The following is a 22,710-nucleotide window of genomic DNA, read 5'->3' on the forward strand; positions in this document are numbered from 1 at the left end:
CGCTGCTGATGCCTGAACGGTATGTGGAATGAAGTGGGCGGGCATCGGGAGGCCACTATGGCACGGGGCAAGCACTATGGGCAGTCTATCTGAAGTGTACCTGGCGTATAAGACGACCCCCCACTTGGAGGCATATTTTTCAGGGCCAAAAAATCGTCTTATACGCCGGCAAATACGGTAAATTTACTCACTCTCTATTCTACTTCAAACTTCCTTTCCTATAGCAACTTCCTCTCCAGTTACTCATATGCTAATTCTATTAGCACTAGAATCAACCTATGCTAATAAAGGGTAATATGCTAAATAGAACAGACGTCTTCCGGACTACCTGGATATCCTTCCTGATAAAGCCGGCCCGGGACAAGTTGCCTACCCAGCAGCCCCCAGCGCCAGTGGCCTGGGAGGACAAGCTGCCCACCCTGCAGTCCCAGGCACCAGCGCCTGCAGCTGTGGCCCGGGAGAGGGAGAAGTTGCCCACCCACGGTCCCCTGCAGCTGCAGCCAGCCTAGGCAAAGCTTGTCCGGGTCCCAGGTGCCTGTGGTCGGCCAGAGGAGGGAATCCTGGATCCCAGGTGCGGGGCCAGGGCAGAGGTGGTTAGGGACAATCAGTCAGGCAGGCAGGCAGGCAGGCCAGTGGTTTGTAGCCAGTGGTCCTGGATTGTGAGAGGCATGTCCAACTGCCGGTTTAGGCCCGATCCCCTGAGGGGTCCCAGAGTGGAGAGGGTGCTGGCCAGGCTGAGGGACCCCCTGACCTATGCACGAATTTCTTGTACGGGGCCTCTAATCCTATAATAGAAGGCAAAATTGCTAATCCCAGACCAATGGACAGTTCTGGTTGATCATTCTTCCTTAAAATGCTATCTTCCCCTTTTCTCCTAACACTACTGTCTCCTCCACCTCCTTTTCTTCTGTCCTCTCCTTAATTTCAGTATTCCCATGTTTCTTCTGTATTAAGATGTATCCTTCTTACTCCATTCCAGTATTCCATAGTAATCTTTACTGGGTCACAGATCCCTTTGAGAATCTGATACACTTATATAAGCACAGAATTGTACACAGAATCTCATAGGTATCATCAACCTTTCCCCTTATGAAGCAGAGATATGGTAATACCCCCAAAACTGCTCTACACTCTCCTTCCACAGTGATTTGCCAATAAAGTTGATTTTGTTGCCACTTATAAATGGTATCTTCCAAATCTTTATCTCCAGCTCAAATCTTTCCTGAGTTTAGAACCACATGCATGTCTACCAGAAATCTCATCTCTTTGAAAACACAGACAACTCAAGCTCAACATGAATTATCTCCTCTAAAACTTCTTTCTAATACAACCCTAATTCTCAGTGAATGCTGACAGTGTCATCCACTCAGAAATCAAACCAGATTATCTTGATACCATCCAGACTCTTCTCTTCACCCACATTCCACATCCAGTTTCCAGAGTCTCACTGTACACAGCCTCTAAGTCTGCCTATGCCACCTTCAGGCTTTATCCCCATGACTGACTACTCCGGCCTTAACTGAATCCTCATTTACTTCTTAGCCTGAATACTGCAAGAATTTTCAAGCTTAACTTCCTGCCTTAACGTCACCTGCTCCAATCAGTCCATCTTCCACATTACCACCAAGTGACCTTTCTAAAACACAAGTTTGATTGTATCTTTCTTCTTTTCTAAACCCTTTATAAAGGCACAACTAAAAACTGTCAAAAACAAAAACTTCAGATTAAAAATAGTGGCGGAGTAAGTTGATGCTGCATGGACATGCTCCCAGGAACAAACTGGTATTACAGCTAAAATACAAAAAAACTTCCTGAATAATCAAGGGAAAACTCGCAGGAGAGAACCCTGACACCCGAGGACCAAAAGTGGAGACCACATAGAGACTGTTTTTCTTGAAATATTAAAAAATAAATAATAAAAAATATAATCTGACAAAACAAACAAAAACCTTCAGTCTTTAAAATCAGAAGTCTTTAGGATAACATATAAGGTCTTTCAGAATCTGGCCCCCATCAAACTCCCCACCCAATTATTTAGTGCCATTAAACTTTCTTCACAAACTCCATTTTCCACTGTCATCTGCCACTGACCATTCCAAAAACATGCAATGCTTACTCATTCCTCTGTGATTTGCTTTTCCTGAAATGTTCTTCTTCCTTCCTGGCATAGTCAGCTATTTATTCTTTAAGAATCAACTCAAATATGACCTCAAGAGGAAGCCTTCCTTAATTCCTGCCCCTAAGTTTGTTCAAAAAGCACTATGAACATTCTCCTATAATGTCACCATTCACTTACTCAAGACCAGAAAGTTATTTATCTCTGTATCTTTAAACCAGTGTTGGCACTTACACCAGCACTTAATACAAATGTAAATGAATGAATCATAAAAAGCACATTAGAATTGAGTGACCTTGGAAAACAACTTGTTCCATGGCATCATTTAAATCAAGAGAGACATCCATAAATTACATAGCTAGTTACTAGCACTGAGAAATGGAAGCTGAGTATTCTTTCTAGTTATCCAACACTGTCCCTAACTCTGCTATTAAATCCATAGCATCCACCGATTTTAGCTTCTTTCCACTTATCAAAAAGAATGATTATTGAAATTGGGCCACAGCCAAAGCAATAATAAACCACAAGATTTGTAAAACTTTTGGGAGGAAGAAGAAACAGAAATGGGTACTGGCAATAATGGATAGTGAGTGGAGCAGGAAGAATGAGAGGAAATGGAGGATGGATGCTCAATAGTTTTGTGAGATCAGGAAATCTTTACTGCACAGGAACTGAACCTGCAGAAGAGGCCTGCCTGGATTCTCTACACACCAGTTTTTAAAGTTTATCTTAAATATTTCAATTGAGCGTGTATACTATAGCATTGTACTAACCTTCTTTGTAAAGAAAGTCCAACAAAAAAAGCTCAGCCTATATACCAGTCTAAGAATTTACAGCATCAGAAATCTTAACTAAAGACTGTCTGTGTACCTATTAAAGATGTGTACATATGTATAATATATGTGTAAAATAAATAAATATGTACATACTAAACCCATATGATTAGGATGAGCTCATTTTCCAAAGTGATGTCACTTTAGTTAGCATTACTTATTCATCTTTTAAAAAATATGGTTTTATTGATTTCATAGAGAAAAGGGGAAAGGGAGCGTGAGAGATAGAAACATCAATGATGAGAGAGAATCATTGATCAGCTGACTCCAGAAAGCCCCTTCCTGGGAATTGAACCTGCAACCAGGGCATCTGCCCTCACCTCCTGGTTCATGGGTCGACACTCAACCACTGAGCACACCAGCCAAGCTACTTATTCACCTATTGCTATGCCTTTTTTCTAGTTGTAGCAATAAACTGATGCTGATCAACCCCAATATATACATGTACCGTATTCCTGTAGTGATTATACTGAATCTGAGTCATAATCCATTCAGCCTAGATTCAGTCTCTAATAGCAATATCAAGGCACATATAGAGAATAGGAAAATAAACTCCTACTGATGTCAAAAGCCTGAAATAGGGCCTAAATAATAATCCTTCCATAGTCCAATACACTGGATCTAAATATTCCCATTCTCCACTTTTTCCAAAAGAAGAGTTAATTATTTAGGCTATCTTCATTTAAGAAAACATTTCTCTAGAAGTTTTCTTATACATTTAGGTGCACCTATATTGGGTGCAAATATGTTTACCAGGGTTATATCCTCTTGTTAGATCGACCCCTTTACCTTATGTAGTGACCTCTTGTGATGGCCTTCATTTTAAAGTCTATTTTGTCGGATATGAGTACTGCTACTCCAGCTTTTTTTTTTCTTTTCCAATTGCATGGAAAAAAAGTTTCCATCCCTTCACTTTCATTGTTTGTGTCTTTTGTTTTGAGGTAGGTCTCTTGTAGAAAGCATATAGTTGGGTCATGTTTTGTATCCATTCAGCTCCCCTCCACCTTTTGAACGGAGCACATTTGAATCCATTTACATTTAGGGTTATCATTGAGAGGTATTTACTTATAGCCATTTTAATTCTGTATTGCTAGGTTTCTCTCTTTCTTTTTCTCAGCAATCCCTTTAGCATTTCTTATAATGCTGGCTTGATGGTGATGAACGCCTTTGCCTTATTTTGTCTGGAAAGCTCTTTATTTGACCATCTATTTTGAATGATAGCCTTGCTAGATACAGTAATCTTGGTCTCAGATCCTTGCTTTCCATTACCTTGGCTTAAATACTTCATGCCATTCCCTTCTGGCCTGTAGTTTCTGATGAGAAATCAGGCATCAGCCTACGGGAGTTCCTTTGTAGGTTAACAGTTTTCTTTTCTCTTGCTGCCTTTATGATTCTCACTTTGTCTTTAATTTTTGGCATTTTAATTGTGATGTGTCTGGGAATGAGTCTGTTTTAGGTTCTTTTTGTTTGGGGTTCTCTGTGCCTCCTGAACTTGTGTGTCTTTTTCCTTTACCAGGTTAGGGAAGTTTTCTGCCATTATTTCTTCAAACACCTTCTCTATTCCTTTGTCCCTTTCTGCCTCTTCTGACACACCTGCTATTCTAATATGGTTACGTTTCATATTGTCCCACAGCTCCCTTAAGCTGTCCTTCTGTTTTTTTAATTGTTTTTTCTTTTTGGTTCTCTGAGTGATATTTTCAACTGTCTTCTGATTCACTGATTCGATCCTCAGCTTCCCCTAATCTGCTGTGTAATCTTTCCAATGTGTTGTGTTCATTCTTTATTTCAGACTGTCCTTTTTTCATAGTTACTATATCTTTTTTCATACTGTTGAGCACTTTTACCATCATTACTCTGAACTCTGTCTGTTTTAGATAAATTTCTTATCTCTGCTTTATTTATCTCTTCTTCTGGAGAATTCTCTAGTTCTTTCATTTATGGATTCTTTGTCTCCTCATTTTGGTTCTCTGGGTTTGTGACTATGTACTATTAGGTAGGTCCTCTACACCTCTCAATCTCTAGTGCAGGGCAGTGTTAAAGGCTGTTTCTGACAAATTGGATCAGGGAAAGACTCAAAGCCGCCAGAGACCACCTCGGTCTACAGACTAGTACAGTGGTTCTCAACCTTGGCTGCACATTAGAATCACCTGGGAATCTTTTTAAAATCCTGATTTCTGGGCCTCATCCTCCAGAAATCCTGTTTCTTTGTTACTAATGTTGTGGCCCCAGCCCATAACAAAGAAACAGAATTTCCGGAGGATGAGGCCCAGAAATCAGGATTTAAAAAAGATTCCCAGATGATTTTAATGTGCAGCCAAGGTTGAGAACCACTGGCCTAAAGGCTAATTGTTTCTTTTAATCTCTTAAGTGGCCTCAGGACAAAGTGTTTTCCAATAGGGTGCATGGACTGTGTTCCCCCCAGGCAAGGCAAATGTCTATGTGGGAAAGATGTCCTCTGCTGCATGAGGGAATGACTCAGCCCAGGAAACTTGGGGTGTCTGCCTTCTGAGCTCTAGCCCCGGAATCCCCAGTCCTGGGTTCTGCTCTCACAGCTCCAGTCCACTTCACCCTCCCTCTGCCAGAGCACAAGGTGGGTGGCTCCTCAGGGAATTTTTGTGCATTGGCCCTTCAAGAGGGCGCTCAAACTCCTTGCAGACAGCACCCCACTGCTTTTCACAGCTTCTCTTTGGGCACCCGGCCAGCCCTTTTTCGCCTCCGCCCCTCCTACCAGCCTCTATGTGGTCTCCACCATCAGTCCTTGGGTATCAGGGTTCTCTTCCGTGAGTTTTCCGTTGATTATTCAGGAAGCCTTTCTATATTTCAGTTGTAATTCCAGCTTGTTCGCAGCATCCACCTACTCTGCCGCCATTTTTAATCTCCCTGGTAGTTTTCCTCAATCGCTTAAGTAAATAATTTCTGGAGTTCAGCTGTATGCCAAGCACTATGGTAAACTGCCACTGTCATTTAACACGGGATTCTCCAACCTTTTTTATATCTTGAATACCAGAACCAAAATTACAGTCCAAAGTTTTCAAACAATAACTAGTAAGATATCTCCTAGATACATATACACATAAAAATAATCTAGGTTCAGCTGAGAACAGAAATGACAACACCACAAAAAGATCGTATGTGTCACCAAATGGGCACAAATGAAAACAGTTTTTGGACAATTAAAACTTTTCTTTTTAAGCTTGTTTTTAGTCTTGCAGAACCTGTGCCCAATAGTTTTTTGCAGGCATATGCTGAAGTCTAAACCTCTTTAAAATGTTTTGATTTGGCAAATTCATTATTATGAGTACTACTATAATAACTTCAAGTCAAAGAAAAATGAATTTTAAATGAAAAAACCCTCCTAAGAAGACAGCACCATTTTCCTTTTGGTAGGGTTTCATAACCCTGGTCTGTTTTTCTTTTTTGAATTTTTGATTGAGCAGCCCTTAGAATATATTCCTTTAAACTTCCACACAAGTTTATTAATAGTAAACCAAAAAGCAAATACATGTCTCAAAATATCTAACAGATCCAAATGACAAATTAAGGTTTCAAAGAAATTAGTAGTTCTCTAAATATTTAAGCAGCTATATCCCAGACCACCATTGTGCTTTAATCACCTGGATTCCAAAACCAACAAACTGTTTTCTTTAAAATATCTAGCACATTGCCCTAGCCGGTTTGGCTCACTGGATAGAGCGTCGGCCTGGGGACTGAAGGGTCCCGGGTTCGATTCCGGTCAAGGGCATGTGCCTTGGTTGCGGGCACGTCCCCAGTGGGGGGGTGTGCAGGAGGCAGCTGGCCAATGCTCCTCTCTCCCATCGATGTTTCTAGCTCTCTATCCCTCTCCCTTCCTCTCTGTAAAAAAAAATGAATAAAATATATTTTAAAAAATAAAAATAAAATATCTAGCACAAATAATCATAACAGAAAAATATGCATTTTAATAAAAATTGAGAATATGATAGATCTGCATGAATTACAAAAAAATAGACACAGATTATTTTGACCACTTAACCAAATAATTATTTTTTTAAGTTCATTACATCACTTTAACTATACTGCCATTTAACATGGGATTCTCCAACCCATGTTAGAGACCAATCATTAACTAAATATGTATGCCCGGGGAGTGAAGAATGAGGGGGGAAAAAGACAAAAATCTGTTTCCAGTTGGGAAAAGGAATACAACTAGTTTGCTGAAAAATGAAAATCAGTGAACACTGCAACTTTAAAAGTATGAATGTTACTCAAGCCAAACTGTTTACCGAACATCCTAATGGCTAACCTTTAGAGTTTCTTTAACTTTTATGTCTTTGGTTAACCTAAAACTATGAAAATTACTTCCTGATACTCTCAGTGATATCAATTGTTTATAAAAGGTAAGTTTCTCCAGTCAACTACCATTATAAACTAAAAAACCAAACACTTGCCCTAACCCGTTTTTCTCAGTGATTAGAGTGTCGGCCCTCAGACTGGAGGGTCTTGGGTTTGATTCCAGTCAAGGGCATGTACCTTGGTTGCAGGCTTGATCCCCAGCCCTGGTCAGGGTGGGTGCGGGAAGCAACCAATTGATATGTCTCTCTCACATCAATGTTTCTCCCTTCCACTCTCACTAAAAATCAATGAGGGAAAAAAACTATATCCTCGGGCGAGGATTAACCAAAAAGTAAAAAACAAATAAAACATTAAAAAACAACGAACACTCACCACAGATTATTAAAAGAATTATATATACCACTGAGACCACAACATATTCATAAACTCATCATGCTTCTTTCATATTCTAATAAGAATTAAAAGAGAATGCCAGACATCATTCTTCTTAATTATGTAGGGTAGCCCTTCAGAGTGTTTTGTGGTTACAGAGCATTTATGTAATATTTTATTATTTTCATACTTTCACAAAGCAATAATAGTCTCATTAAAATATTACCAATAAGATAATACAGGCTGGTAAATTAGGTACAATTAACTTGATATATAGCTGAGCATTCAAACATTTAATCACATCAAAATAAATCTAGTTACAAATTTCCGAAACTGGTGTTCCACTGAACCAGAAAGCATTTACAGGTTTGCTTTAATACACTCTTGGAGAGTCATCTCAAAATATCAGCGTCTTAAAACTGAATACTACAGCTGTCAAGAAACTTGCTTAATATGGCATTACTTAAATTTATTGGCACACTTTCTTTTAACTGTACTTATTAACGTCACAGTAGGAATATTCCAAGACAGCTATTCCTTTAAACAGTCACTATTCTCATCTATGGGTTAGTATTAGAATCATCTAGGTGGCCTACTCCAAAAATGACTCAATGTCTGAAGATTTGGCCCAAGAATGTTTATTAAGATTAAATAAAATTTAAAATGTCACAGCACTGGTGGCTGCTGTATGGGACAGCATAGGTTTAGAATATAATCTGACTCTGTTTCCAAACAAAAGAGAATAATCAGATTTACTCTCCCACCTGAAACAACGAAAATACTGGACAAAACAACTGTTTTCAGATATTGAGCAACAGAACGCACAGAACAGTGATCCCTGGGATAGGAAACAAACATGCTAAGCCTACAACTGCCCCAGCTTATACGTAGAGATAATTTTCAGACCGGAGCACAAGGAAAGAGAGCCCAAACACACCCTGGTTATCTCCCTAAAATGAGAAGACAGAGTTGGGAGGCCAAGGCAGTTGGACTTTTCAGGCCAGAGTATTAGATATGAGAAAGCTGCACAGAGAAAGAGCTCCAGATATTTATACCAGGTCCCTTCAAGTCTTCAGCTGAGTACCGATTAGCTTATGCATATTAGGAAATTACCTCAGCCTAAAGAAAGAACACCCAGAAAGGAACAAAGTGAAAATCCCAATGTAATTCAGAGGCAACAGAATAATTCCTAATCCCAACACCAAGAGTGAGAAACATAATTCATGAAGCATCAGATTGAATAAGGCATCATCTTGCTCAGTACTGCAGAAAAATTAGCTCCTAAAGGCTGCTTTGGTCCTACCTAATAAAAGCTAAAACAAACCTCAAAAAGATCAAACTGTCTACAAATAACATAACCTCATCCCAAGAACAAAGCTCAACAATAACTATAGTACAAAAATATCTATCGCCTGGCTGGCGTGGCTCAGTGGTTGAGCACTGACCTATGAACTAGGAAGTCATGGTTCAATTCCCAGTCAGGGCATATACCTGGGTTGTGGGCTCGATCTCCAGAGTGGGGCTTGCAGAAGGCAGCCAATCAAAGATTCTCTCTCAACTTTGATGTTTCTGTCTGTCTCACCCTCTCCCTTCCTCTCCAAAATCAATAAAAAAAGGCACATCCCCAGTAGGGAGTGTGCAGGAGGCAGCTGATCGATGTTTCTCTCTCATCGATGTTTCTAACTCTCTATGCTTCTCCCTTCCTCTGTAAAAAAATCAATAAAATATATTTTTAAAAAAAAAGAATAAAAATATCTATCAACAAATTAAAATTTTACGGACAAGGTAAAAGTCACAATATCCAGCATCCAATAAAAAATTAATGAGCCCAGATGGTGTAGCTCAGTGGTTGAGCTTCAACCCAGGAACCAAGAGGTCACGGTTTGATTCCTAGTCAGGGCACATGCTTGGGTTGCAGGCTCCATCCCCAGTAGGGGGCATGCAACAAGCAGCTGATCAAATTATTCTCTCTCATCACTGATGTTTCTACATCTCTCTCCTTTTCTCTTCCTCTCTGAAATCAATATGCAAAAATACATATTTTTTAAAAAGACAAAAAATTAATAAGGCATACAAAGAAATAGAAAACTATCACCCATAAACAGCAACATAACCTAGAAATGATAGATAAATTAGTGCAGAACATTAAAAATTAAACTTAAAACTACAGTCCATGTGTTCAAAATTGTTGTATACACTTAATAAAAGCTTCAAAATACATGAAGCAGAAACTGTTAAAACTCCGCAGAAAATGTGACAAAAACCAAAATTATAATTAAGAGATTTCAACATCTCTCAAAGACAAAATGAATAGGAAATCAGTAAGGGTAGAGAAGATTTGAACAACACTAACAAATAATTTGTGAAAATGTTTTAATTGACCAGAAACATTGTGAACCAACAACCGCCAAACAAGTAAAGCAATCCTGATTTTTATCCAGGTAAGAAGGGTTCACAAAATAATTCAAGATTCCAACAGTAGAATTTTATGGTTCAAAATAATGTCGAGAGTACGAGAGACCTTACAAAATTCTCTACTTCTAAGGATTACAAATTCAAATGTCTAGAGGGCCATGCAAGTAAAGTTTCTTTTTTTCTTCCTTTTTTTTTTTTTAAGTGACAAAGGCTGGGAGGGAACCAAGGGCAAACTGCAGAGGATTTACTTACCTCCACGCCAAAAAGGGAGAAACCCCCTCTCAACTACTCTCAGTGATGCCATGTCATGAGGGAGTATACACCCACTGATGCCAGACCCTACAGTTTTCTAGGGGTGCCTAAAATCTGGATTTTTATATATAAGAAGGCTAGATTTTAAAACTATGACCAACAAATTTAGTAAAAATGTTTATCAAGGTAAAAAAATGCCTATGGGCCCTAGCCAGTTTGCCTCAGTGGATGCAGGGGTGGGCAAACTTTTTGGCTCGAGGGCCACAATGAGTTCTTAAACTGGACCGGAGGGCCGGAACAAAAGCATGGATGGAGTGTTTGTGTGAACTGATATAAATTCAAAGTAAACATCATTACGTAAAAGGGTACGGTCTTTTTTTTTTTTTTTTTAGTTTTATTCATTTCAAACGAGCTAGATCCGAGCGGGCCGTAGTTTGCCCACGGCTGGGATAGAGTGTCAGTCAGCCTGCAGACTTTGTGATTTCTCCTTCTGGTCAAGGGTTCGATTCCTCACATCAATGTTTTTGTCTCTCCCCCTCCATCCCACTCTCTCTAAAAAATCAATGGAAAATATCTATGGGTACGGATTAACAACAACAACAAAGAGCCTGGGGGCCTAATTCACAACCAAATCTCTGCTTTAGTCGAATAAAATAAAACTAAGATAAATTAATTTGTTCAAATTATCAAGGTAGACAATACCATCTGGCCACATCTAAAACACTCTGGACATGAACACAAAGGTCTACACTTTTAGAAGAAATCGAATTCAGGGTGCTTCCAGGACAGATACTTAGTGATGTCTACCTTCTCAGAGAAGATATGAAAACTGTCTTCTGATAGTTGAAAAGGTAAAATTTTATCAAAGGCTTTTTTCAATTGTTCCAGAGGACCAAAAAAAAAAAAAAAATGAGGAGGAGACAATTATAGAGAAGGAGACTTGGGTAAATTGGAAGAACTTTCTAAAGAAACCAACTTTTCTAAAGAAAAAAAAGTTATGGACTGTCTTGGGCAGGGGGGAAAAAATGGACACATATGTAATACCCTTTGTAATAAAAAATAAAATTAAAAAAATAAAATGCAAGACAAAGTGAAAAAAAAAAAGTTATCAAACAATGATATGCTATTCTGAAGAGTATAATTTAGCTCCCTAACCCAGAAGTATTCAGAAAAGGCTTGGATGAACTTTTAATATTACAGAAAGGATTCTTTGATGTGAAGAAACAGCTGTACGATATATGATCCCTTCTGCCTAAGGCTTTATAAATTCTCATCACGAAGAATAACCCAGTAAATATCTTCCTTGTAAGACCTATGTAAAAACTGAGCTGGTAGGCTCAGTGACACCATATAGAGATCCCTGAGTCAGCCCATAGCTTCTGGTAAATTTGACATAGTTATATCCTACGTCATATCCTGAATATGTTCAGTCACAGGCTGGACAACCAAATGATTAACTGTAGAGAGGATTCAGAAATGCATCACAAGAATACCTGAATTGGAATGCTGCTTTCTAATCCTAGACTCCTGTATTACATATTGCCAGAGTCCTAGATATCAGAACCTTAGGCAGAGATTTGAACGTCAAGGGAAAAACATTTAGAAGGATTGGTAGGGGGCCAACAGTCCTTAGGTTGTTACACTCTAAACTCACACCCCCACTTTAGATATGCCTTTAAATACTATATAAAGCATCGCTTCTCAGCCTTTTGGCTAAATTAAGTATAAATATTACATAAAGAATTTTAAAACCATTCAACCTTTCCAGAAAACATACTAATTTCTAAGGTATAGACCAGGCAACATCTTAAGTGCACGTTTTCTGTAGGTTATAGCAAAGAAAATAGACAAATGTTAACTGATAAGATAACTAAAATCAGCACACACAAAATACACTGGGTGTAAAACTAGATTAAAACAGCTTGAAAAAAAACATATTCCAACTCTGCAAAGATTCAAGATCTCTGGAGTAAAAGGGTAATGAATGAAAATTCTGCAAAATTATTATGGACGAGTCGAAACAAGAAAATAGCCAGATATACAGTAATTAAGGTGAAAGTCTACTCCTGACAAGGTAACAAAAATAATAATAATCTTTAAAAGAAAAAAACAAGAGTAAGGGTTTGACATTAAATGGACAAGAAGACAAAAGTGACTCCTGGACACAAAGAAAAATGTAAGAAAAGTTAGAATAAGAACCTTGAAATACTACTTTTTAAAATAAAAGATAAAATTTAGAAAGTACACCAGAACTCAAAAAAACAAATTTAAATGAATCATACATAAAAGTAGCTAAGTGGACTCTGAGGGATATGTCAACTGGGAGAAGCCAATACAATAAGGCATTAACCAACGAATGATGGCGTGCTATGGATGTTATCAATACGATATGAGTGCTCAAAAAAAAAAAAAAATACGATATGAGTGCTCATATGAAAATAAGGAATGCAAAGAAAGGAGACCTGGATGTTCAAATTAACTTGAGGGACTGATAACCACAACCCCAAGACTCAGAAGATATGTTGTTATACTATATCAAATAGTATATAAAATTATTTTTAAATCAAAGTTTCCAGGGAAGGGCATAAAATAAAAGTTTTTAGATTACTTTTTATCCTTTCCTAATTATATTTCCAATATTTCCTCACCTCTAAACACCAATCACCATCACATTATTCGACATTGTCTCATCCTTCTCTTCATTCTCCTTAGGCCCCCACCTGAACTGCTCTAATTTCTATCTTAACTGCAACCTCTCCCAAAATCTACACCAAATTGCTAAACCCTTGAAGAATATTTTAATTGGGCTGTCCCTATATCATTTCAAACTAGCCTACCTAAATTCTTCATGTCCTTCCAAACTTCATTTCTGATATGAACTTTTGACTCCTGCAATTTTTCCCATGCATCTGTATTAAACTGCCAGGTTTTGTCAGTTCTTAAATATAATTCAAAACATTTTATCAAGTATATGCTATGTGAAAGCACTGTGCTAGACATGTTTATAAATTTTAGAATAGGAAATGTCTCATTTAACCTATTCATAGTGAGGCCCTGGCCAATGTGGCTCAGTTGGTTGAGCATCATTCTGTGCACTCAGAGGTCGCTGGTTCAATTCCTGGTCAGGACACATGCCTAGGTTATAGGCTCCATCCCCAGTGGAGGAGGCGGGTGGGGGAAAGTGCAGGAGGCAGCCCAGATTGATGTTTCTGTCTCTTTCTCCCTTCCTCTCAATACAAACATATTTTTTAATCTATTTATAGTAAAATATGACAAAGTATATATAGAGTACACATCAAAGAATTAAAGTATTATGATGACCATAAGACAAAAATTTCCCTTAGCATTTTCTATGTTGTTCCCTTACCACTGCCACCACTATTCAGTAATCAATCCCATATTCTACTCCTAAATCAATCTTTTCTAAAACAGAATTTAAAGTACATCCCTCTCCTAGTTAAAATGTTTCTCAAATGCTTACAACAGTGATTTACAAATCCCTTGTCCCATATCAAGACCGGAGGGAGGTGTTAAATGAAGGTTACAAGGCACTCAAGGCACTACCCACAGAAAGTCCAATTCAATCAGTCTGATAATTGGGAATCTAAATTTTAACAAGCCCTTTAGATTATATTTGATTTTGACAACCTATAGAAGACACTTTTTTTAAAAACTTTATCAACTTTAGAGAGAGAGAGAAAGAGGGAAAGGGGGAGAGAGAGAGCAAGAGATAAAGGGGGAGAGAGAGAGCAAGAGAGAAAGAGAGAGAGCAAGGACAGAGAAACATCAATTTGTTGTTCCACTTATTTATGCATTCATTGGTTGATTCTTCTATGTGCCCTGACCAGGACTGAACCCACAATCCTGTCGAATTGGGACAATGCTCTAACCAACTGAGCTACCCAGCCAGAACTAAAACACACTTGAAAAAAAGAAAAAACACATCTACAAAATAAATCTCAAATTCCTTAGCCTGGCATTAAAGGTTCCCACACAAAAGGCCCCTGAGTAACCACTATACTGCAAGGGGTCTCTCCCCTTCATGGAAATAAACTTTTCTGCAACCTCAACAAGCCTACTGTTCTCTCCATCAAGCCTTACTGAAAAAGAGCAACTAACTTCACCATTTCTCTTGGTCCCACTCAAGCCCCATACTTCCTAGATTTCACTTAAACTGAAACAATTTCTCCTGCCTAATTCTACATCCCATACAGCCAGCCTTGAATCATTATTCAAACTATTGTTAACTTTTCAGAATTTTTACAGTACTAAAAGAAGAACTGTAAAAAGATTTTTCTTAGGAAAAGAAACCGAACAAATGGTTAAATAAATGTGTGAAATAAAAGAAGTGCATCTACCAGGCAAATTACTAGCTACTGTTCCTCTTTACCAGCCCACTAGCTAAATGCTCCCTAAAGAATTCTTCCCATATCATGCCGGGAGCCGGTCCATCCTTGCTGTTTCAAGGGACCTGGCATATATGGCATACTGTTCTTAATATGTTTGCTCACCTTCTTGGCACTATGTGTTTTAACCAAGGTCACCTCTCTGAGAAAGGTTGTTCCCCCAGGTAGGGATTTTCCCCTGAAGTTAGGGAGGGAATAAAACCCCTTAACTAAGTGCCAGGCGGGTAATTAATCACTAACTACGAACAATCATGCTTTTCTTTACTCCCTGGAATGGAGATAAAAAACGCCCTAACCTTTGGAATAGAGATAGGATTAGAATCAACTGGTATAAATACAGATGTAACAAGTCAACAGGACACAGAACTTAGGACACAGAACTTAGAAGACAGAACATAGAAGACAGAACCTAGAAGATAGAACCTACACAGAACCGAGAGCCAGAAGACACAGAACCTGGCTGGAGATCCTAACCAGAACTTGGCTGGAGATTGTGGCTAGAGATCCTGGCAAGGCTGCTGATCAACTAAACGCTGTCTCCGTGTCATTCCTTCGCTGACTCCGTCCACACCTTTGGGGACCCCTGGACCTGCTGGGTTTGGACCCCAGCAATATCAGAGAGAACAGGTGAACTTAAGTCCCTCCCCCCAAAAAAACTGGTAAACCAACTCTGCTTTAACATTAATCAGATGTCCTTAAACGACGTACAGAACAGCTATTCAAAAACAAATTATATGAAGGGAAATATTCATTTATGGCTAATTTCTAAAATTTTTACATACGCAATAAAGTTAATTTACGAATGGTTCTACAGAATTAATAAAAACATAGTAAGTGAAATAAGTTTTCAAGATAAAAAATAATAGTGATTCACCCTGGCCAGGTGAATCTCTGTGGCTCAATTGGTTGGAGTGTCATCCCATCTACCAAGAGGCTGCTGGTTCAATTCCCGGTCAGGGTGCATACCTAGGTTTGAGGTTTGATCCCCAGTCAGGGCACGTGCAGAAGATGACCAATCGCTGTTTCTCTCCTCCCTCTCCCCCTCTCCACCTCTCTCTCTCTCCCTTCTTACTCTCTCTTTTTTCCCCTCTCTCTAACATCAATAAGCATATCCCCCAGTGAGGATTAAAAAAAAATAAAGTTGGTGATTCTTCAAGATGATATACAAATGACCAACAAGCATATGACCAATGTCACTAAATCATTATAGAAATGCAAATCAAAATCACAGTGAGGTATCACCTCACACTCATTAGAATGGCTACTATCAAAAAAATATTTTGCCTGGCAAGCATGGCTCAGTGGTTGAGCATCAACCTATGAACCAGGAGGTCACAGTTCAATTCCTGGTCAGGGCATATGTCCTGGTTGCAGGCTAGATCCCCAGAGTGGAGTATGCAGGAGGCAGCCGATCAATGATTCTCTCTCATCATTGATGTTTCTCTCTCTCTTTTCCTCTCTAAAATCAATAAAAATATATTTTAAATAAACATTTTTTAAAATAGAAAATATAGCCTGGTCAGTATGGCTCAGTGGTTAAAGGTCAACCCATTCCCAGTCAAGGCAAATGCCTGGGTTGCTGGCTCAATCCCCAGTAGGGCGAGTGTAGGAGGCAGCTGACCAATGACTCTCCTCTCATCCCCTCCCTGAAATCAATTTTAAAAAATAAGTAAAAACAAAAAATACATTTTAAAAAATTTCATGTGTTCACTTAACCATCGGAGATTAAGGTTTAAAAAAAAAATAATTAAGATGGCAAATTTAACCCTAGCTGGTTTGGCTCACTGGATAGAGCATCAGCCTGTGGAATGAAGGGTCTCAGGCTTGATTCCGGTCAAGGGCATGTACCTATGTTGCAAGCTCAATCTCAAGGTACCTCCAGGAGACAACCAATCAATGTTTCTCAGTCTCTCCCCCTCCCTTCCGCTCTCTCTAAAAATCAATGGAAAAGTATCTGTGGGTGGGGATTAACAAAAAAAAAAGATACCAAATTTTATGTGTTTACTAACAATAAAAAATTTTAACTATAGTGATTTTAAGTAGAAGAAAAATAAAATCTTAAGTATCAAATGAACTCTTAATGGCAAAATTTTTTAAAATCCAGGTTAGAAAAATATAAATCCAGGCTTGATAAAAATATAAAATATTAATATAACACATACAATTATTCAAATGGCCTTTTAATTTAACTGTGCTAACTTACAAGACCTCAAATAATATAGTAAATTTGATCTGTAGAATCAAATCCTGTTAGAGTTGGGTGTGTAGTTTGCCCGGCTGGTGAGGCTCAGTGGATTGAGCATCATCCCATGAAGTATGAGGTCCAGGGTACATGCCCAGAATGTGGACTGGATCCCCAGTGGGGGGCATGCAGGAGGCAGTTGATGTTTCTATCTTTCCCTCTCTCCCTTCCTATCTAAAAATAAATAAAAACATATTAAGAATAAAAAATGAGTAGTTTACAATAAGACACTCCAAGCTATATGTTCAAATTCCAGTTAAGAAGATTCTTACTATTTATAATAAATTATTTGTTCTGTCAAAACCAAAGTTAATTCCAATATTCCACACTGGAAGAGATTCTTAAGACATCTACTCCACTAATTCCAGGGGGGTAGGGTACATACAATAGCAAAAGAGAAAAATAAGTAAAGTGAAGGTAGTTGTTCAGAAAGCTAAATCTATTTGGTTTTAAGGCAAATACTTCATTTAAGAGCATATCTTTCCTACTTTGAAACTCTGTCTTTTTAATAATTTCATCCATTCTACAAGTTAAACCAGTAACTGTCAGGTACTGGGCTACTATAGTAAACAAAACAAGCAAGGCTCTCACCCGTAGGGAACCAACTACCTACTACCTAAAAGAAAGGCTTTTGTCTTTAAGTCCTTTCACGTTCAAAACAAAAACTTTGGTCTATATCACTTTATGTGTTTCAGTGGGAAACACTAATCTCCAGCCCCTCCCCATTTTGTAAATGAGAAATTGAATGTCTAGAACAGCGTTCTCAGCCTGTGGGTTGCGACCGTTTTGGGGGCCGAACGACCCTTTCACAGGGGTCGCCTAAGACCATCGGAAAACATATATAATTACATATTGTTTTTGTGATTAATCACTATGCTTTAATTATGTTCAATTTGTAACAATGAAAATACATCCTGCATATCAGATATTTACATTATGATTCATAACAGTAGCAAAATTACAGTTATGAAGTACCAACGAAAATAATTTTATGGTTGGGTGTCACCACAACATGAGGAACTGTATTAAAGGGTCACGGCATTAGGAAGGATGAGAACCACTGGTCTAGAAAGTCCAAAAATATTAAGTAAATCCAAAGGTAAAACCCCTTCGTTCTTAGACTCTAATTAAAACACCAGGAGCCCCACTGTGGCTCAGTTGGTTGGAGCATTGTCTCATGCACCAGAAGGTCCCAAGTTCAATTCCTGGTCAGGGCACATACCTAGGTTGTGAGTTCCATCACAAGTCAGGGAACATATAGGAGGCAACCGAACCATGTTAACTTCTCACATTGATGTTTCTCTCTCTCTCTCTCCCCCTCCCTTCCTCTCTAAAAAAATAAAAACACCAGGAAAATATTCATGAGTAGAGATTTGATCCTGATTACTTTACAGGACTCTAAATGTCTCAGAAAGTAAAAGTTTTCCATTCAACACATCCTTCCAACTCTAACAGGATTTGATTCTACATATAAAACTTGTTATATTACTTGAGGACTTGCAAGTTTAATGGAAAACTTTAAATCCCTAGGACAGAATTTATTAAGTTCCATGCCATTAAAAAAAGAAAAGAAATTATACTTCCTGCTACATGATAAAGCATATCTCAATATTTAGAGCAAGGGGGAAAAACTGACACAAAAGTAGTAGTCACTATAATTCTGTTTTATGGCCTAGAAAGTACAGTAATTCTATGAAGCAATATCCCATTCACCTGAAGCTTCAAAAGGTTTAAATATACAAGGCAATTGAAAAACCAAAACCGTGATAAACAGCTAATTAACATTTCAAACAATAACAAAACCTGAAGTTCCAGAGAATAGTCTAAGTTTGACAGTAATTGACCTGACAGTTCAGTCTCTTCTCTCACCTCTTCCTCCCTCTCTCTACTTCTGCACAAGGGATATTAAGTACATATATGTGCCAGACACCAAGTCCATAGACTCGTTCTCATAGGGTCAAAAGGTTTTTCCCCACTAAAAAGCAAGCCCACATATAACAAATTTGGAGAAACAAACTTGAAGAAGGTATAGTCATCCTCCATTTGTAGATAAAGGAAGTTGAGGCAAAAACTTAAACTTGTCTACACAAAAGCAGAAGAATCAAGATTTGAACCTAACTACAAAGTTTGTAAGCCTTTTATTTTCCCTCCCTCACCTACTCTCACTTTCTTCCTGTGTCTCATAAACACCTACACGCAAGTCACTGCTAGGAGAGAAAGGATAAGGCAAGAGGAACACAAAAATGTACAAAAACATGGTATTTTCCCTAATGTATCAGAAGAATTAGTTATAAAAACTTCACTGACAAAAAAATTAAAATAAAATAAAAACTGCACTGAAAGAGTTTTAAGTGCCTGTGACTAAAACAAAAGGTTACAAAGACTCAAAGGACAAAGAGAACTTTTTAGTGGGAAAAGAGGAAAACCTAAGGCATGTATGTATGTTTGAAAGGGCAAAAAATATCAATCTGGCTGACGCAGAGCAATTATGTAAGAGAGCAGTTGAATACAGGCTGAAATGGTAGGACTGCATCATATGTTGGAGGGCCTGTTGAAACAAACTCCCTATTTACAGCATGTAGCAAGACAGAATTACACTTTACTTTTACTTACCTTCATGAAAGAAAATTGCACAGGCCCTAGAATTGAATGAATTTATGTTTTTCAACTAAGAAAGAGAGTCTAGGGTAGCACCTGATACAAAGTTTATTAAATGCTGGATCTGAATTCAAATAACTGATTTGTTCCCCTATCTATTGATAACCACAGACTACATGGGGAGGGGGGGGGACACACCAAGGAGGGAGGCCTGAAGCTACATCCGGATTGCTGAAATTTTATGCGAACTACTCAGTTACAAGGAAGTAGAATCCACAAATCTTTTCCATAGAATGGAGGGGGAGGGAAAGTGAACAAGAAAAAATAATTACAAAGCTCCACTTGTCAGAAAAATTCCCCTTGTGTTGCCAAGACTGGTTTTAAAAAATATTTAAAAATGACACTTGGGGACTCTTTAAATATAGTTTTATCTTTAATGGCAATTTTTTTTTTAAATCCAGGTTAGAATCTGGGGGAAACGTTCAATTAGACTACAATTAACCTGAAGCTACTGATAAGAACTTCAAATCCAAGTACCTACAATTCAAAACTACCATTTCCCCCCCTTCGAGAGTTAAATCCCATCTACCTAGTAAAAAGGAGACTTATCAGATCTTCAAGTGTTACCTGGATAACATCACTCTCTACTGCTGTTTTATCTAGCAGCCCTATGTCCGCTCTTTCCCCTACTTCATCCCTACTTCAGCAATCCACCCCCCAAACCTCCAAGAATGGTTTGTGGATAAAAAAAGGTATAGCAGCTCCAATTCCTCAGTCCACAAACTATCAAAAGCTGTAAATAAATAAATAAATAGATAGATAGATAGATAAATAAATAAATAAAATCACTCCATAAAAATTCACAGTGGGGTAAGACAGAATCTTGAAACCAAGCCAATTCTGATGCTTACATTAGTAAAATTTAATCTGAAAGGAAACTTGAAATCTAGCCCAAAACTCATTTTTTATATTAAAAAATTGAGACCCAGGGCAGTTTAGTGATTTGCCCAGGGCAAGTGATTCTCTATAAAGTTGTTAAGATTCAACCAGTCACAGAACTTAATCACCTTCTAACAGAGTTACCTAAATTTTTATGAGATTAAGTACCTGGTTTACAAAAAAAAACACAATCTTCACCTCTTCTGCACTCCTTCAGTGCCTTCTCCCAGAGCTATACAGAAAATGCTAGATGAATCTCAAAATAATCACAAAATTACACTTCTTTATCTAATTTAAGACAATGTGAAAGCCTGAAATGCCTAAATTTCTGAAATACTGACTAAACAAGTGAGTGGATCAACAAAACCTCAAAATTTGGGTCGTAATAAGAATACGAAGTGGAATGTATTATTGCTTTTTTGGCCAGCTGCCCTTTCCTTTGTATATTAACGTTTTCATCGTATCTTTGGGGGGGGGGGGTAATAGTTATTATACATGCAGTTAATCCAAATTATTACTTTTGAGAAACTTCGATTTATTAAACAACTTAGCATCTCCATCTCTCAAAAAAAACTTGAAAATATCCTCCCCACCACACTATTTTTTTGATATAGTTTTACTGATTTCAGAGAGGAAGGGAGAGAGAGAGAGAGAAACATCAATGATGAGAATCATTGATCGGCTGCCTCCTGCACACTCCGCTCTGGGAATCGAGCCCGAAACCTGGACATGCGCCCCTGACTGGGATCAAACCCGGGACCCTTCAGTCCACGGGCCGACGGTCTAACCACTGAGCAAAACCAGCTAGGGCCACACTAATATTTTTTTAACAAAAATACCTAAAATAACCCTCTACCAGGCCACAATGTATTAAAGCCACAAAATCAGTAAGAATCCTGTAAAATTCCCACTAGCTAAAAAGTATTTAGTACCCTATCAAGTATTCCCTGGCGCACTGTTTACCGTCCAACTGTCAAAGCATTTATGGAAGGACCTGGGGGAAAGTTCCGCACCGAGTTCACTAGCTGTGGGCGCGTCACATCACACCAGCACCCACACACAGCACCAGTTTGGGGAAATGCAAACACGCCACATGTACATGTTTTAACCGGATTTAACTAAGCTAGGTATTAAATCAATTCTTGTACCGAAGGTTAAAAAAAAAAAAAGGCAGCAGGATACATGCATATTTCACGTCACTTAAAAAAACCATCATCAGAAATGTTAAGGAATGGACCTAAGATGAAATAAACAGTTTCAAACGTTCAGACCGCTGTACAAAGCAGTTTGGAAGGATTCTATCTGAAATGCCGGGTGAAAGTCCTTTGGAGTTTCAAAACTAATGACTGTATACCACTGCACAAATAACAAAAGCTTAATAATGCAAACTACCATGTTCTCGAACCGTTCCCGTTACCATTGCCCAAAGGTATTAAAAAAAAAACCCAACAAGCCTAAAAAGGGAACAATAAAAGGCGTCTCACCGCAAACACAGCACGAGAGGGACTGTCGGAAGTAAGGCAAGAGCCTGTTAATCTCGGTAAACGCCTTGGGGTCTCCGGGGTCGTAGTTGAGCACTAGGCGGCTCGCGGAAATGTAGAGAGCAGTAGCATTCACGGGGTTCATTGCAGACACTTCGACACCGTTGGCTCCCGGTTGAAAAAAAATTCCGGATCCAACTTTGTGAGCAGCCTGGGAACAATGGCGAATTTGCAACAATTGGGAGGAAATCAGAGCAGAACCACTGGCCAAAGTAGTCACCAAAATCCGTGCAAGTTTGCGAGGCTGAAGCAATCCTCCCACACATGGGGCCTCGGCGCCCCTCCTCCGTCCCTGAGACTTGCAGATGAAGAAGAAAGAAAAAAAAAAAGTAGAGGAACCAGCGTTCGAGTTTGTCCCAGGCGGCCGCGGGGCGCAGAACGTGGCGGCTTCGGGGTTCGGGCCGCGCGACTCGGCGAACAGTCTAGCCCCGCGGCTCGGCGGGCGGCCTGCGCTCGGGCTGCATCTCCGGACGCGGAGATATCTCCTCAGGTCGAGCTGGGCGGGAGCGGGACCCGGCCCGGTCCGAGGGGCGGGCACGCTTCTCACAGGCGGCGGCGGGGCCCCTACTCCATCACAGCGCCCGGTGCGGAGGCAGCGGCGAAGGCAAGGACGACAGCTCCGGGGTCAGCTTCCTCGATCTAGTGCCCGAAGCCGCGGCGGCTC

The 22,710-nt window shown here is 39.0% G+C and overlaps 1 protein-coding gene across 1 annotated transcript in view; it reads right to left on the minus strand.

The window, feature by feature from the left end:
* MSL2 (male-specific lethal 2 homolog (Drosophila)) overlaps positions 1 to 22,704 on the minus strand; it is a 32,048-nt gene extending 9,344 nt beyond the window's left edge. The window contains exon 1 of the mRNA XM_006759808.2: positions 21,990 to 22,704. Coding sequence (XP_006759871.1) covers positions 21,990 to 22,131 — 142 coding nt within the window. The 5' untranslated portion in view covers positions 22,132 to 22,704. The remainder of the gene's footprint in view (positions 1 to 21,989) is intronic.
* Positions 22,705 to 22,710: the final 6 nt, after the last annotated feature.

Source organism: Myotis davidii, unplaced genomic scaffold, assembly GCF_000327345.1.
Source record: "Myotis davidii unplaced genomic scaffold, ASM32734v1 scaffold415, whole genome shotgun sequence".
Classification (NCBI taxonomy): Eukaryota; Metazoa; Chordata; class Mammalia; order Chiroptera; family Vespertilionidae; genus Myotis; species Myotis davidii.